This window comes from Dasypus novemcinctus, chromosome 6, assembly GCF_030445035.2.
Source record: "Dasypus novemcinctus isolate mDasNov1 chromosome 6, mDasNov1.1.hap2, whole genome shotgun sequence".
Lineage (NCBI taxonomy): Eukaryota > Metazoa > Chordata > Mammalia > Cingulata > Dasypodidae > Dasypus > Dasypus novemcinctus.
Window position 1 is genome coordinate 88,090,442 of NC_080678.1, and position 14,054 is coordinate 88,104,495.

General features: G+C 52.8%; 1 protein-coding gene across 2 annotated transcripts in view; it reads left to right on the top strand.

Moving 5' to 3' along the window:
• Positions 1-14,054, top strand: part of WDFY4 (WDFY family member 4) — a 270,517-nt gene that overhangs the window by 121,701 nt on the left and 134,762 nt on the right. For both annotated transcript variants that reach the window (XM_058299130.2, XM_058299131.2), the window contains exons 29-36: positions 120-325; positions 1,040-1,209; positions 2,246-2,371; positions 5,723-5,887; positions 8,698-8,901; positions 9,394-9,508; positions 10,507-10,664; positions 12,936-13,174. In XM_058299130.2, coding sequence (XP_058155113.1) covers positions 120-325; positions 1,040-1,209; positions 2,246-2,371; positions 5,723-5,887; positions 8,698-8,901; positions 9,394-9,508; positions 10,507-10,664; positions 12,936-13,174 — 1,383 coding nt within the window. The remainder of the gene's footprint in view (positions 1-119; positions 326-1,039; positions 1,210-2,245; positions 2,372-5,722; positions 5,888-8,697; positions 8,902-9,393; positions 9,509-10,506; positions 10,665-12,935; positions 13,175-14,054) is intronic.

Genomic DNA, 14,054 nt, shown 5'->3' on the forward strand with positions numbered 1-14,054 from the left:
TACCTTGCCTTTCCAAGGTGACCTTGACTGTTGCCTGCATTTATTAATCTTATTTGTTTTTTCTGGGCATGCCATCTGCCCCTGGACTGAGAGGTCGTTTATTGCACTCCCATGCGCAGGTCCAAGGAAGAGGTCTTTCTGCACCTGGGGCCAGACTGGTTCCTGCTGCTCCTTCAGGGCCACCTGCACCCGAGCACCACGGTGCTGGGGCTGAAGCTGCTGCTGCACTTCCTGGCGAGCCCCGCCCTCCGGGTGCGCTTTAGGGATGGCCTGCCCGCGGGGGCCTGGGTGGACAACAGCGCCGCGGGCGTGGACCTGGTGATGGGTGAGCACGCCCCGGGGTGTGGGAAGACAGCTCAGGGACCTCCTGGCTGGGGAGCTCCTCGGACTCTAAAGGCGCCCCCCCCCCCCCCCAGCCTCTCGGCACTTCAGTCCCCATGGCCTCATTCCCGGCCCCCGAAGGCCTCAGCTCTTTTCTCCTGGGACCTGGATGCACCGTTTCCTCTGCCTGGAATGTGTCCCCCAGACCCGCAGCAGCAGCTCTGGCTGATGTGGCCCCTGCTCCCACCCCCACTTCGTACGCTGTCCCTCCAGGAGTGGAGGGCTCTAGGCCACCTCAGTTCTGTTGTCCTTGCCCTTGTTACTTTCCTTCGGAGTGCTTCTCACGATTCGCAGGGATATACCTATTTGGAGCTTCTCCTTCCCCCTGCACCCTGAGCTTCCCAGGGACTTGGGTTGGGTATGTTTGTCACGGGGCTGCATCCTTGTTGCCTAATGCAGCATTGGCTGTTGCCCTGTACCCAGGAGGCGCTAAGCCAGGATCTGCTCCTGAATGAATGAGTGAATGCACATGTCAGAAGCAGGGGTGGGACTTACTGGTGGGCGCTCCCTTGTGCCCGCTGCATCTCCCAGTTCTTCCCTCGGGCATTTTTCTGGAGCGGCGGGTAGCAGGGAAGCCCCTCATGTACCTGTCCCCACCTGGGCCAGCAGCACTAGCGGGTGTTCTCAGCCAGGTTTTGTGTCCCCACCCCCTCAACAGACAACCTGAGGAGCCACCCTCCCGTGCCCGACCGGAGCCTCTGCCTGCTTCCAGGGTTCCGTGTGCTGAACGACTTCCTGGCCCACCATGCCCACCTGCCCGAGGTCTACCTGGCTGTGTCTGCCTTCTTCCTGCAGACGCCACTTGCGGAGCTGACAGCTGAGCCCAGAGTGAGTCCTTGGGGTGGGGCATCCGGCTTGGGGTTCCGATTTCAGAGGTCCGAAGGCAGCTTCTCTTAAGACTCTCCACCCGGAATCCTCCACGTCTTCAGGCTCTCGCTGTGCCCTGACCCGCTTCCTCCCCTGCAGTCCCAGCCTCGCTCGCATCACACACGCCCTTGTAACAGCACCCTGACTGCCCCCAATACCTCGTGATAGCCTCTAGACCTCCAACAATTAGCACCTTGACTTCCTCGGCTTCCATCTAGCAGGTCTCTGACTTGAGCCAGCGCCACTTGTAAACCCTTTCCCCCCCGGAGCAGTGTTAGAAAAAGGACGGGATGACGGAGGAGTGGACGTGGGAAGGGGATTGCTGCCAGCACCGGCTAGAGCCTCCGGCCTCAGTTTGTGCTTCCGAGAAAATGATGCCCCTTTTCCTGGGCCCCCACCCACCGCTCCCCTGCCTCCTTGTGCCAACCTTTGGCATCCTCGAGTCTTCTGTCCCACGCAGCACTTACCGCCCGGGGGACATGGAGGCCACCGCGAGGGGCCTGCCCCGTGCCCACTTTCCACCAGCAGGGGCCCTCTTCAGGCCTGCCCCCAGAGCCGCAGGGGGAAGGCTCTTTCAAGGCCGGCCCTCCCCTGAACTTTGGTCCCTTTCCTGTCTTCCAGTGTCCACTGTCTCCTCTTCCGAGTCTCTCCTCAAGGACTGTAGATGTGTTAGGCCACATCCCACCTAAACCAGAAGCTCTGCCTTGCCTCACACTCTCTCCGCTCCACTTTGCATTTTTCGAGAAACCCCTGACCTCTTCCTGTGTCCTATGTCATCTCATTTATAAAAATCTGTATGGCAATTAGGATGTTGAGTACCTGTGCTGGAAGAGCGAAAGAGCTGCCCTCTGTGCATGTTGCTCGAGGGTCTCTTTCCCTTATGCACCACCCTTGGGCTGGAATTCTCCATGGGGACCCACCCCTCCCTTAGGCCTTGGCCGCGGAGGGGCCTGTGTTTAACAGCAGGTCTCCTTGCCGGCCCCTCCCTGCTCCCCAGGGCAGCCTGGACGCCATGCTGCAGTGGCTCCTGCAGAAGCACCACAAGGAAGAAGTGCTCCGCTCCGGGCTCTGCGTTGAAGGCGCCCTGCTGCTCCTCGAGATGCTCAAAGCCACCGTGAGCCAGGTGAGACCCCATTTTCCCCAGACCCCCGAAGAGGCCGTGATGGGAAGAGGAGTCCGGCAGGTTCACCTTGACTCTGCCCAGCAGCTTCCAGGCAAGGCCGGTGACTAGCGGTGCTCTCCGGAACAAGTGGTAGAAAAGGCGGGTTCCCAGCAGGGACACAGGTGGCCCCTGGGAAGCCCAAATGTCCTCTACGGCTTCCTGCTCTCGTGCCGGGAGACGACTGTTCCCACTCGTTTAACACTTGGACTTTCTTCGCTGGGAGGCTTAATAGCATCCAGCCAAGGCAGCGTTTCTGAGCACCTGTATTAAGTCAGGCAAGGCAGGGGACCTGGGGAGGAGGAGGAGGGGCTCTCGCCCCAGGGAGCTCACCTCCACCAGGACAGGTGAGTCTCACATGTGAGTCACCTGAGAGGCAGGGCGGAAACACGCTCCCCCAAAGAGGCTGCCACCAACCACAGACGTAACACAGAGAGGCTCCCGAGTGGGCAGCGTTGATTTGGGTTTTCAAGGGTGGTTAGGGGTGGGCAGAGGGGTTATTTTAGACAAAGAGGCAGTGTGTGTGTGGGGGGGGCAGCCAGGGCCATGAACGGGAGTCACTGTGAGCCGGATCAGCAAGAACTTGAGGGAGAGGCTGAAAAATTCTGCCTTCGTTCTGCGGGCACCAAGGGCCATGGGAACTTGACTGTGTGCGGGAAACTTCATCGTTTTTGTGACACGATGCAAGGTCATCTTTAAAATTTCCACAAAAGATAAAAATAGAGTGTAAAAATCACCTGAAAAGCACGCACCCGAATATAACCGCTATGAACCTGAGTGGGATTCCCTTCCAGATTCTACTCAAGAGTACGTGATATCCTTCCATAGGCTCATTTTGCCTTTTTTCCCTCAACAATGTGTTGTGGACAAGTTTCCATGGCAATAAATATATATGAGAGTCTTCTACATTTATAGATGGAAATTCATGTTATTTTTTCTGAGTTGATAATGCTATAAGAAGTCTGCAAAGAACTTTCTTGAGCAGACATCTTTTCCAGTCAGATGGCCTCGCTGGCATAAATTCTGTGATGTGGGATAGCTAGGGCCAAGCAGGTTTCACACTTTTTCTTTGGGGTGAATTTCTCAAGATGTGCTAATGCACATTCCACCATCTCGCATGAGGGAGCCCAATCCTCACAGCCTCAACGACTCAGCCAAAGTAAGGCCTGAGTTGTTTATTTCTTTTGCATTTGCTGTCACCTAAGTTGCAACCAGTTTTCCTATGTTCATTAACCATCTTTGTTTTGTAGTGAATTGCCCCTTTACGCCTTCTGCCAATTTTCTGCTGGAGCGTGTGTGTTCGACTACATGATTATGCTAACAAAATACAGATTTATACTTTTCGCTCTTTTAAAAAGCAGGAATGTATTTTAATATGAATTATTATTATTCTTTGAGCACAGAACTAAATGATCACATGCTTTTTTCTTTTAAGCAGTTACCTATAATAAATTACATTTCCTTCCATTCTTGTGAAGACTCTCCCTTAATCACTCTCTTCTTTTAGCATTCTTTCTTATTCTGTTTGAAAATATTATTTGTGATCTTTAATGTGTATTTATAGATGATATTAGCCTGCAGTCTTCTTTTTATTATATCTTTGTTAGGCTTTGCTGGTTTTATTTGTAAAAAAAGACTGCTCTCCTTCTTTCTTGTATTCAAGGAGATGTTGGATTCAAGAATCCATGATTCTTATGCTATTTAAATTGTTCCTATGAAACTGCCTGAGCCTGAATTTCTTCTTGATTATTGACTGGTTGAACTTTTTAAATGTCTTCTTGACCCAGTTTAGGTAATTGCTATATATTTTTTAAAGGTCCATTTATTCAGTTTGCACAGTGGCCTCCTTTGATACACTTAGTTTTCTGTGCTATTCCTTCCCTCTCCTTATTATTAATTTGTGTGTCCATGCTTTCTTTTTCCCTTCCCTTTCCATTGATTAAGGAGCTGAAGGATTGTGAATATATTTAAAGAAACAACTTTTGGATATGTTTATTCTGGTTTTTTTTTTCCTGGCCCTTTTTAAGATTTTGGTATTTGACATTTTCATTCTTTGTGACTTTCCAGAGCCTTTGTGTTTGCAATTTTAAAGACCTCTTTGACTCACATATTTTGGTTTACCTGTGATTGGACTTTCTATTTTTACTTTTATTTATGTTGAATTTTGTTTGGTCATGATCAAAGCAAGTGATCTGTACATATTTCATCTTTGGGAAATTCATTCTCAAATATACAGTAGGTCTAATGTGACTTCAGTTTTTAGGAAACCTGAAAGGATGCATATTTTCTCTCACACGTAAGGAGTCTGTTATCCATCTAACAAGTTAGTGTTATTAAAGATAAAGCAAAAAAAAAGGAATAGTAAGAAAGCGTTTAAAATAGATAATATGTTAAAACAAGTAAAAAATTAAGACCAAACATTTCTATTATAACAAAATACAGAAGGATAAACTTGTGTACTGAAGGTATGACATTTAGACTGAGTGAAGAACAAGACTCAACCTCCTGAGATCTTACATGGATATATAGGGAAAAACAGAGGGCTTAGATTGAGAGGGAAAGAACAGGTGAATAAAAGTAAAGGAATGATGCAAATAACAGGCAGTGTCAGGTTCAAGGCCCAAAGAATTAAAATCTCTAGTGATTTTGTCCAATGAAGATCTGTCATGAAAGTGTCATGTACCAAATACATCAGATGAATATCAAAACACCAATGGCCAAAGAGCTAGAAGACAGGAGAAAAAAAGGCAGAAACATAATTTTGCCTTCGTGTGCCTTGCTGAAAGTTCCAGAAGGGAGGCTATCTTAGTTTGCCAGGCGGTTATGACAAATATCACAGAATATTTGGGGGGGGGGGGGGCTGTCTTAAACAAGGGGAATCCATCAGCTCATAGTTTTGAGACCAGACGTCCCAAATTCTGGTTTGGCAGGGTTTCTCAGGGGGCGGGGGTGTTGGGGGAGGGCTTGCCACACCCTCGGGGTCCTTGGCTGGCGTCCCTGGCACCCCCCCATCTTTGACCGTCCCCGTTTCCTGGGTCTGCTCCTCCAGGTCCCCTGACTTCTGGCTTCTCCCCGAGCAGCTCTCCCACCCCTTGGATCCGAATTCCTTCTCCTGACCAAGGTCTCCCGATGGGGCCGGGCCACGCCAGTCGCTGACGCTGGGCCCTCCGGGGGCCTGTTTACAAGGGGGCTCCCGCCACAGGAGCACGGGTCAGGAGGAGGGGCAGGCGTCTTCCCGGGGCGCACGCAGTCGCCCGCGGGTCCTCTGTGCCGGCCCTGCCGCGCGTGGCCGCCCCTCACGGTGCGTGTCCTTAGCCCCGGGCAGGTTCCGAGGAGGGCGCCTGGGAGCGGACGTTCCCCACCAGCCTGCTTCAGTTCCTCCGCCTGGTGCACCGCTCCTACCCCCAGGACCCCGCGTGGCGGGCCCCCGACGTCCTCCAGACCTTGGCCACCGTCGCCTTCCCTCTGGGAGCCCTGAAGGTAGGACACTCTGCTGCCCCGCCCCGGGAGAGCAGCTGCAAGCGCGTGGCCCCCCCAGGGCAAGGTGCGCCCCCCCCCCCAGCCCCTCCAGGTCAAAATCAGCTTTAAGGCGACTGGGACCCGCAGGAGACGCCTGGCTGATTGTCCTCTCGGCTGACTGCAGCCCCAGGGCCTGCTCAGCTCTGGGACCCCATGCCGTTTTGATCTGGGGGATTGCAGGAAGAAGTGTGACGGTAGATCAGGTCCAGCTCTGCATGGACTCCCGGGCGTGCGCTGAGAGCTAGCTGGTCCATTCCAGCAAGCCCACGGACCCCGCGGCGAGCTGCACCGAGGGGCTGTCGGGAGGGCGCCCTGCTTTGCTTTTTTTCCAGGACCCTGCGGCTGGGGCTCCGCGTCCCCTTTCTGTTACCTGGGTTTGGGGAGGCCTAGGAGGGCAAAGGGCTGACTTGTGTCTGGAAGGAAAAGCTGTGCATGTAGAGGGGGGTGTAGAAGGGGTCGCGGAAAGAGGGGCCGAGTCGGAGGCCGAGGGCCAGCCCCAGCAAGTGGGGGGTGGGGGGCATAGGGCTGAGTGGAAGGAGGTCAGGACACATGGACCAGAATGAGGCCAGCGAGGAGGCTGGGGGCCCGTGCCGGGGTACCTGGACCCGGAGCGCACGGGACAGAGAAGGGCAGGTAGAGACGCAAGCACAGAAACCCTCTCGTCCCCCCAACTTTGTGGGCGGGGAGGCAGGGCCCCAGAGAGGGCCAGTGAGCCAGGGACATCTGTCTGCAAGCTGGCAATGCTAGCGAAGGAACGTACCCGAAGGACGAACGTGGTGAGGCGAGTACCCACGTCGGCCCCCGGAAGGCAGAGGCTGCTCACAGCCTTGGCGAGCGATGCAGGGACCAATGAGTATGTCGCGGAGCTCTTCCTTCACCAGCCTGGCCGTGGTGACACCTGCACTGACTCAACTCCTGGGCCCGCTCAGTCCTGCTCTGTCCTAGCAGTTACCCCTAAGAGGCACCTGGTGGAGTGGGAGTCTTTACAAAGAAACCGAAACTCAGAGAGACGAAGCAGCAGGGACCAGTTTCTTCCCCGCTAATGGGGATGAGAAGACACCGCCTGAAATGGCTGGGACAGTGAAATAGGCCACTTTTGTATGATTCGCAGTGAGAAAGCCAAGATTTAAATCTAACTCACTGGTCTTATAGATATGAAGAACTTAGTGCCATTTTATTGTGCCACTTTCAAATGTTTCACAACTATATTATGAAGTTAGCTTAGAAAACCTACTACTAGATTACAATAATTAAACTAAAAGGGTAAATGACCTTTGAAAAAAGAAATAAATCCAACTCACCCCAAAGCCAATGCGCATTCCCATTAGAGTCAGTTTAAAATAAAATTAAGTGACCAAATGGAATTGGAAAATAATTCAGTTTAATGAAAAAGAATCTCTAAAAGGACTGGAGAATTGGCAAAAGCATAAAATGGTTTTAAAATGGGTTGAAGGAGTAACACCAATTCAAGTAACCTCTTAAAGAAATGAGAGTAAAAATTTGAAAAGAGGTGATAAAGGGCAAAGGAAGGCATTGCAGGCCTTGGGGGTCTCCAGGGCCAAGTGGGGGTGGGGAGGCAGGACAACCCTACTAGCCAACCCCACACATCCCGCAAAGAAGGCCGTGGACTGACATTCTGAGCCCCAGTTCCCATCTTGGCCCCATGGGCCCACAGGCCAGAGCAGGCTATCTGCTGACTTGGTGTTCCAGCTGACTTCCCTGACTGGCAGCTGTGGTATACACTCTGACCCCAGGCTCTTCCTCCCCACTATTGACAGTTTTTGCCTGGGGGATGGCCAGCCCCAAGTCACCCACCCAGCTGACCGTGGTAGAGCCTGGCCCCACCTTGGTGGCCTGATTCCAAGTCTAAAGCTCCTCTCTCCACCCCTCCTTGTCTTGTCCCAGCTCCAAGTTTGCTCGACAAAGCCTTTGTTGGTGGGAAAACTTGGCAGACCCGAAGGCCGGCCAAGAGGCTTGAATTCGCTTGAATTGCCATGGCATCTTTCCAAGGAGGCTGCACAGAGCTAATCAATGCAGTCACCACCTCCCTCGGTGCCATTAAACTCATTTTATGGCTTAATTAAGTACGGCCGCATTAATTTTATGAATGAGCAAAGGGAGGTGCCAACCGATGAACTCGCACAGGGAGACCCCAGGGCTGGCAGCCGGGGTCCCTGGCTGCGTGTCCTTGGGGGTGTCATTGGCCCCCCGGCATCTCCACTTCCTCCTGGGTGGTAACTGGGGCAATGCCTCCCCAGCTCGTTTTAGAAATACAAAATGAGAAAGAGCAAGCTAGAGCATGCCAGGAACTTGAGAAAAACCACCTTTCCCACCTGAGGGCCCATCTGCCCACGTCGGCAGGGCTCGAGCCAGAAGTCAAGGTGAGGTCCCCACGGAAGACAGAGGCAGGAATATCAGCCGCCAGGCACGGCTGCCTGCACCCACCTCGTGGCCTGCCCCGGCCCCGCTGCGCATCGCCACGATCGTCGCCAGGAGCAGCCAGGCTGGGAGGAGGGAAGCCCCTCGCCCAGCGTCTCGGAGCAGCGCGGGGGCCACTCTGGTTCCATGTCTTAGTGTCTTCCCACCCTTATCTCAGGGTCTAAGACTCAGTGGGGCCATTTGACAAGCAAGTGGTCCCTGGGCATTCGCCTGAATCCTCCAAGCCTCAGTGTCCTGGCATGTGCAACGGGTGGAAGGATGAGTGCCCAGAGGGGTGCAGGAGGAGTGGGGGGGAGGGCGGCTGTGCAAGTGGGGGCTCTCTTTTCTTTGAGGGGGCCAAGACCGAGTCCACGCAGGACGCCGACTTGGCCAGGGCCGCGGCAGAAGGCGACGGTGCTGCAGAGGGGCTGCGGGCCCCCACCGACTGGCACCCTGCCCGGAAGCAGCTGAAAGCCTTCCTGCAGCTGCTCCTGGGGGAGCTCCTGCTGGCGGCCCCCTCCCCCAAGCAGTGGCAGCCGCTGGAGGCACTCCTGGAGGTGAGTTGGGAAGGGCTGTGGGAGAGGCCCGGCGCCCCCCGGGAGGGCAGGTGTCTCGGGGCTGGATGCGCGGGCGGACTCGCACAGACAGTGGGGGCCAGTGGGGGGGAGGTTTGAGAGCACCCCAAGGTGCAGGGATGTGGAGGGACGGCCCTCCCCCTGGACCGCAGGCCCATCTGGGCGCCGGACGGATGAGAAGCAGAGCCCGGGGTGGGGACATTGTGGCGGCGAAATACTGGGGAGTGCTCTTGGCACAAGTGGAGGGGGAGCAGGGCAGGGCAGGTGGGCTCAGCTGGGGGCTGGCTGCAGCCTGGAGCCCCGGGGGTGCATCCCAGACGGGGCCCACCCTGAGGCCCCCGCCAGGTGCCCGTGGCCGGCGGCACCCTTGTCGCCCTCTCGTCCCGGGAGGGGGCGGTCACGGGCAGCGCCCCGCCGCCGGCCTGGTGCACGCGGAGGCCGAGCGGCTGCCGACTGAGTCCCGCGCTGCTCCAGGCGGCTCCTGACCATGCCACGAGCCAACAGAAGCGAGACTTCCAGTCGGAGGTGCTGCTGTCCACCATGGAGATATTCCACCTGGGGAGCCATGGCAGCGCGCCGGAGCTCAGAGGTAAGCAGTGGGGATGGGGCTGCCCGCTCAGCCCCATCCGGGGGCCCTGCCGGCTCCTTCCACACTGCCCGTCCGTGGCTGGACCGCGCCGAGAGCGTGCTGCCTTCCAAGCCAACTGGTTCTCCTCTAGCCTCAGGAGAACTTGGGCTTCTCCCCAAAAGGGAAGTCGAGGTGTCAGTTGGTTTGTGGCCCTCTTCTGCTTAGCGTCTTAAATGGCACCTACCACCCCGGGGCAGAGCAGCTGCTCAGTGGTGTCTCTTCAACAAATGAGCGTGGACCGCGATGGTGTTGCTCCCCAAAATTTAAAGTTGAGGCTTAATTCACAAGACTCAATTCCCGGGCACCGTGCCTTCTTGCCGGGCTTAAGGAAAAGCCCTTTCTGTGGTTTTGAGCCCTGGAAACCCTAGAGGCATGCCTCCTCCTTGCCTTACGAAGCGGCACCCTCACTGTTTGGTCCTTCCTGAAGAGCAGCGGGGTGACTGGTGTCTGCCTTAGGGGTCCCCCAGCTCTGGGTTCTGGTCCGGGCTCTCTCCGGAGAGCTGCGCGGCTCTGGACAAGCCCTTGACCCTGCCAGCTGGGGGAACATTCGTGGCCGACTCGTGGGATCGCTCTAGGTAGCGGCATGGCCCTGCCAAGTCATCGGGCGCCCAGAGGCGGTCACCATCGCGGCTTTGCCCTCTGCCCAGCGGAGGGGAGGGGGTTGGGGCGCTGGGCACCTCCCATTCGCCTCAGCCCTTAAATTCACTCCCACCCTCGTCCCCAAGGGCCGCTGGATGAAATGCTTCCCCTCGCTTGCTCTCCCCTCCCTGGCCAGATTATTTAAGATCAGTTTAGTTCAAATAAACGTGCACGCATCGGGCGTCACCTGTGTCCACGTCTCCATATTCGGAGCAGCAGGGTGTGTGGCGGCCGGTGACCCACAGGGCTTTGGGAACCGCCGCGGGCGAAGGCTGCCCAGACTCGGCTGGTTTCCCACGCTCTGCTCCTTGCCCCCCCAGGCGGTCACGAGCCCCAGCCCACGCCCGAAGGGCCCGCTGCCCCTCTGCTCGCCAGCATCTCCTGCTTCACCCAGAAGCTGGTGGAGAAGCTCCACGGGGGCGTGTTCACGGCAGACCCCGGGCACATCCTGCTCTTCATCACGGAGCACATCATGATGGTAAGGGAGTCCCAGCGGGATCCGGCCGTCTCCCGGAGGTCGGGTCTGATCTGAGACTGGGAGGAAGGGGGGGAGCGCGTGGCCCCCACGCCGGGCAGCTGTGGCGTGGCGGCCGTGGCCTCAGGCCGTGATTTGGAGCCTGAACCCCTGAGCTGGCCTTGCCCTGGACTCCACTTTCCTGGTTTGGGCTTGTATCACTATTGTTGGTTTGCCTGTAATTGTTGTTATTCCTCATCAAAGAAATGTCAACCAGAAATACAAACAGTGAAAGGGCCAAAAAAAGCCTTTCTCTCCTAAAATCCATTTTTGTTTTCTTTCCTGGTATCCGCTGCCATCTGTCATCTTCGTGCCTTCCAGGGATCTGGGCAAGAGTCCATTCCGACCTAGCCTTACTGTTGTTACATATGTGTTAATCTTTGTACACACTCCTATATGCAAACAGATGCCTACAGATGCACTCCTGGGGGATGTGTATACGTATATGTGTACACGCAGTGTTACATGAGCTCAGACTTTTAGGGTTGAAAGAGGACCTTTTAAAGTCCTCACCTCCCATTAAATGCGGGAAACCTTTCTTGACAAATGACTGTCTGCTCTTGGCTTGATTCCTCCTTGTGACAGGGAGCTCCCTATTGGTACAAGACATTCCCACCTCTTGGACCGTTCATGACTGTTGGAAAGCGCACTCTCTTACCAATCTGAAATCTGCCTCCAGCAGCTTCTGCCACAGCCCTGGCTTGGCCCTTGTAGCAGAGCTTGCAGGAATCATTTCCTTCCTCTTCCCCGAGGCCTCTGAGCATACATCTTTGTCTGTGGGTGCAGGGACGAGCCCAGAGCCCCGGCAGACATGTGTGGAGTCAGCTCCCACCCCGTCCTGCTGACTCTCCTGCCTCTGATGTGGGAAGTCCCCTGCAGTGCAGGGTGACGATGGTCCAGCCACGTGGTGTTTGGGTCCAGGGGCCTGCAAAAACTGATTTCAGAGGCTTCTTTGAGAATAACTCCGAGAAGGGAGAAAGCGCTCTTGTGGACTCTGAAAGCAGGTTAAAAGCAGATGATCCGGAAGTTGTGTTGCAAGAGAAAAATCTCCATTCTTCTCGTCAGTGGATCCAAGTAGACACTGAGTTCATCCCAAACAGGGGGTGCCTGCTGAATCCTTGGGGGGGGCAAGGCAGGCCAGGGGGCTCTCAGTCCTGACCACCTCCCACCCTCTCTCCTGCCAGCCACCTGTACCTCTCAGGATGTCACCTCAGTTTGAGAGATGTGACCCATTTGAGGAGGAGGAGAGGACGATGAGTCCCAGAGGCCAGCAGATAACGCTTGCCTTACTTATCGTAAACACTTGCGTTATCTGTGAAATCCCGAGAAGGAGATGGAGCACTAACAAATGACCTCTCCAATAGACTGAAGAATTTTACACATAATTCTGGTTCTGGGGATTCTTTTCAATGAAGCCAAACAGTCACACAGACCAATCAGTGCAAAGGATACAAATCAGGGTCTTCTGCCATCCCCTACTGAATTTTGTCTCATGCACTAAATTCCATAGGAATCCCATCTCCTTTATTTTTTTTTAATCTTTTTTAAAAAAGATACAATGGTACATTAAAAAAAAAAAGAGGTTCTCATATACCCCACTCCCTATACCTCCCACTCCTTCACCCATCTCCTTTAGACACCTGCCCTCTTCCATAGCACAGAGTGACGTGGTGACAGTAGCATGGCCTCACGTTTCTGGAGTGCTTCTGAGGACCAGTTTGGACATTTGCTGACCCCCTAACCGCTCTGACCTTCAGTGTCATTATCTCTAAAGGGAGATAATCTTAGTGTTTACTTCAAGGTGGTATTATAGGTTTAAATTAGATAATATATGTAAATCTATGCTTAGTGTGATACCTACAACATTATAAATACTTGATATATGTGAATGCTTTTAAAAAAAAATTAGTAGTGATTACTGGAATGTTCTCATACGCTGAATGTCAGCCAGATTACCAATATTTCAGAAATCTCTTGTCTATTTTCCATAATATGACCTTGTTGAATGTTTAGCTTTTGTTTCTGCACAAGTGTTGATACATCCAAAAGTCTCGAGTGCCTTTATTGATCACCCACTTAAACAGAAGCTCAAACACCGATGAAGCTAGTCATACTTGAATTTTCGAAATGGGCCCTTGTTGATTGCATTGGTTTTACATTTAACGGGGTTATGTCTAAAATCACAAAGCATTTATGAGGATATGTGAGTGCGTGTTTTTTATTTTCATGGCCTAGGTCATCGAGTACGCCTCTTCTCAAAAGGAAGCTGTCATCAGCACTTTATATAGCAGTTTAAATAAAGTCATCCTCTATTGCCTCTCCAAGCCCCGACAGTCGCTGTCGGAATGCCTCAGCCTTCTCAGCGTCCTGAGCTTTCTACAGGAGCACTGGGACATCGTGTTTGCCACCTACAATTCCAACACCGGCTTCCTCCTGTGCCTCATGCATTGCCTTTTGTTGCTCAATGCCCACAGGTGAGCGCTGCTTGCTGGTGTCCTTGTTTGCCAATGGTTGACATAGAAGAGAAGGCTCTAAAGAGACACTTAATTGAGGTTTACATAAAAGATATAATGTTTTTGTTTAACTGGCCACCAAAATTATATGCAATATTCGATAATATGGTGAACCATCCCCAAGCCTGTGGTAGAACCATCATGAAAGAACAATTTACACTAGTAAGATATCTTATTGATTTAATTTTTGAGATGGACAATTCCAACGTTAAATGTATTCATTGATTTTATAATGCTGCCAGATTTTAGATGCATTAGCATTTGATAAGTATAATCTTAGGAAGGAAAAATATACTATATTTTATCACGTAAGCCAAGAATAATTATTTTGCTCTCAGGAAAAAACATCAATGTATCTGTATCTATTTTCTCTCTCTCTCTCTCTCTGTCTCTGTCTTTCTTTATTTTCTATTTATCTATCCATCCATCTATTTCTATCTCTCTCTCTTTATACATATCTTTCAATCACCTATCTACCTACCTAGATCATCCTTCATCTATCTACCTACCTATGTCTCTGTGTGGTAGTTTTTACATATTATATGCCACCATCCACCTAGCTGCCTATGTGCAGTATTTCTGGTTAAGGGAAACAGGTTGTGTGTGGAAGATAAGAGGACAGAGTATATTCTACTTTATTTGTGTCCTTTTTCTTAGTTATGATCATGACTAGGAAGTACAAATGATAATTTTGGTTGCTCCCAGCATCTCAGAAACCCTATAGTGTTGACCATACTTACAAGTCACTTGAGCTGACATGTCTTAAAACTCTCTGGGAAGCATGGAAAATGCTCCTGACCCAGAGGAGGCACTTATCCTTTTCTTTACTTATCTTTATATA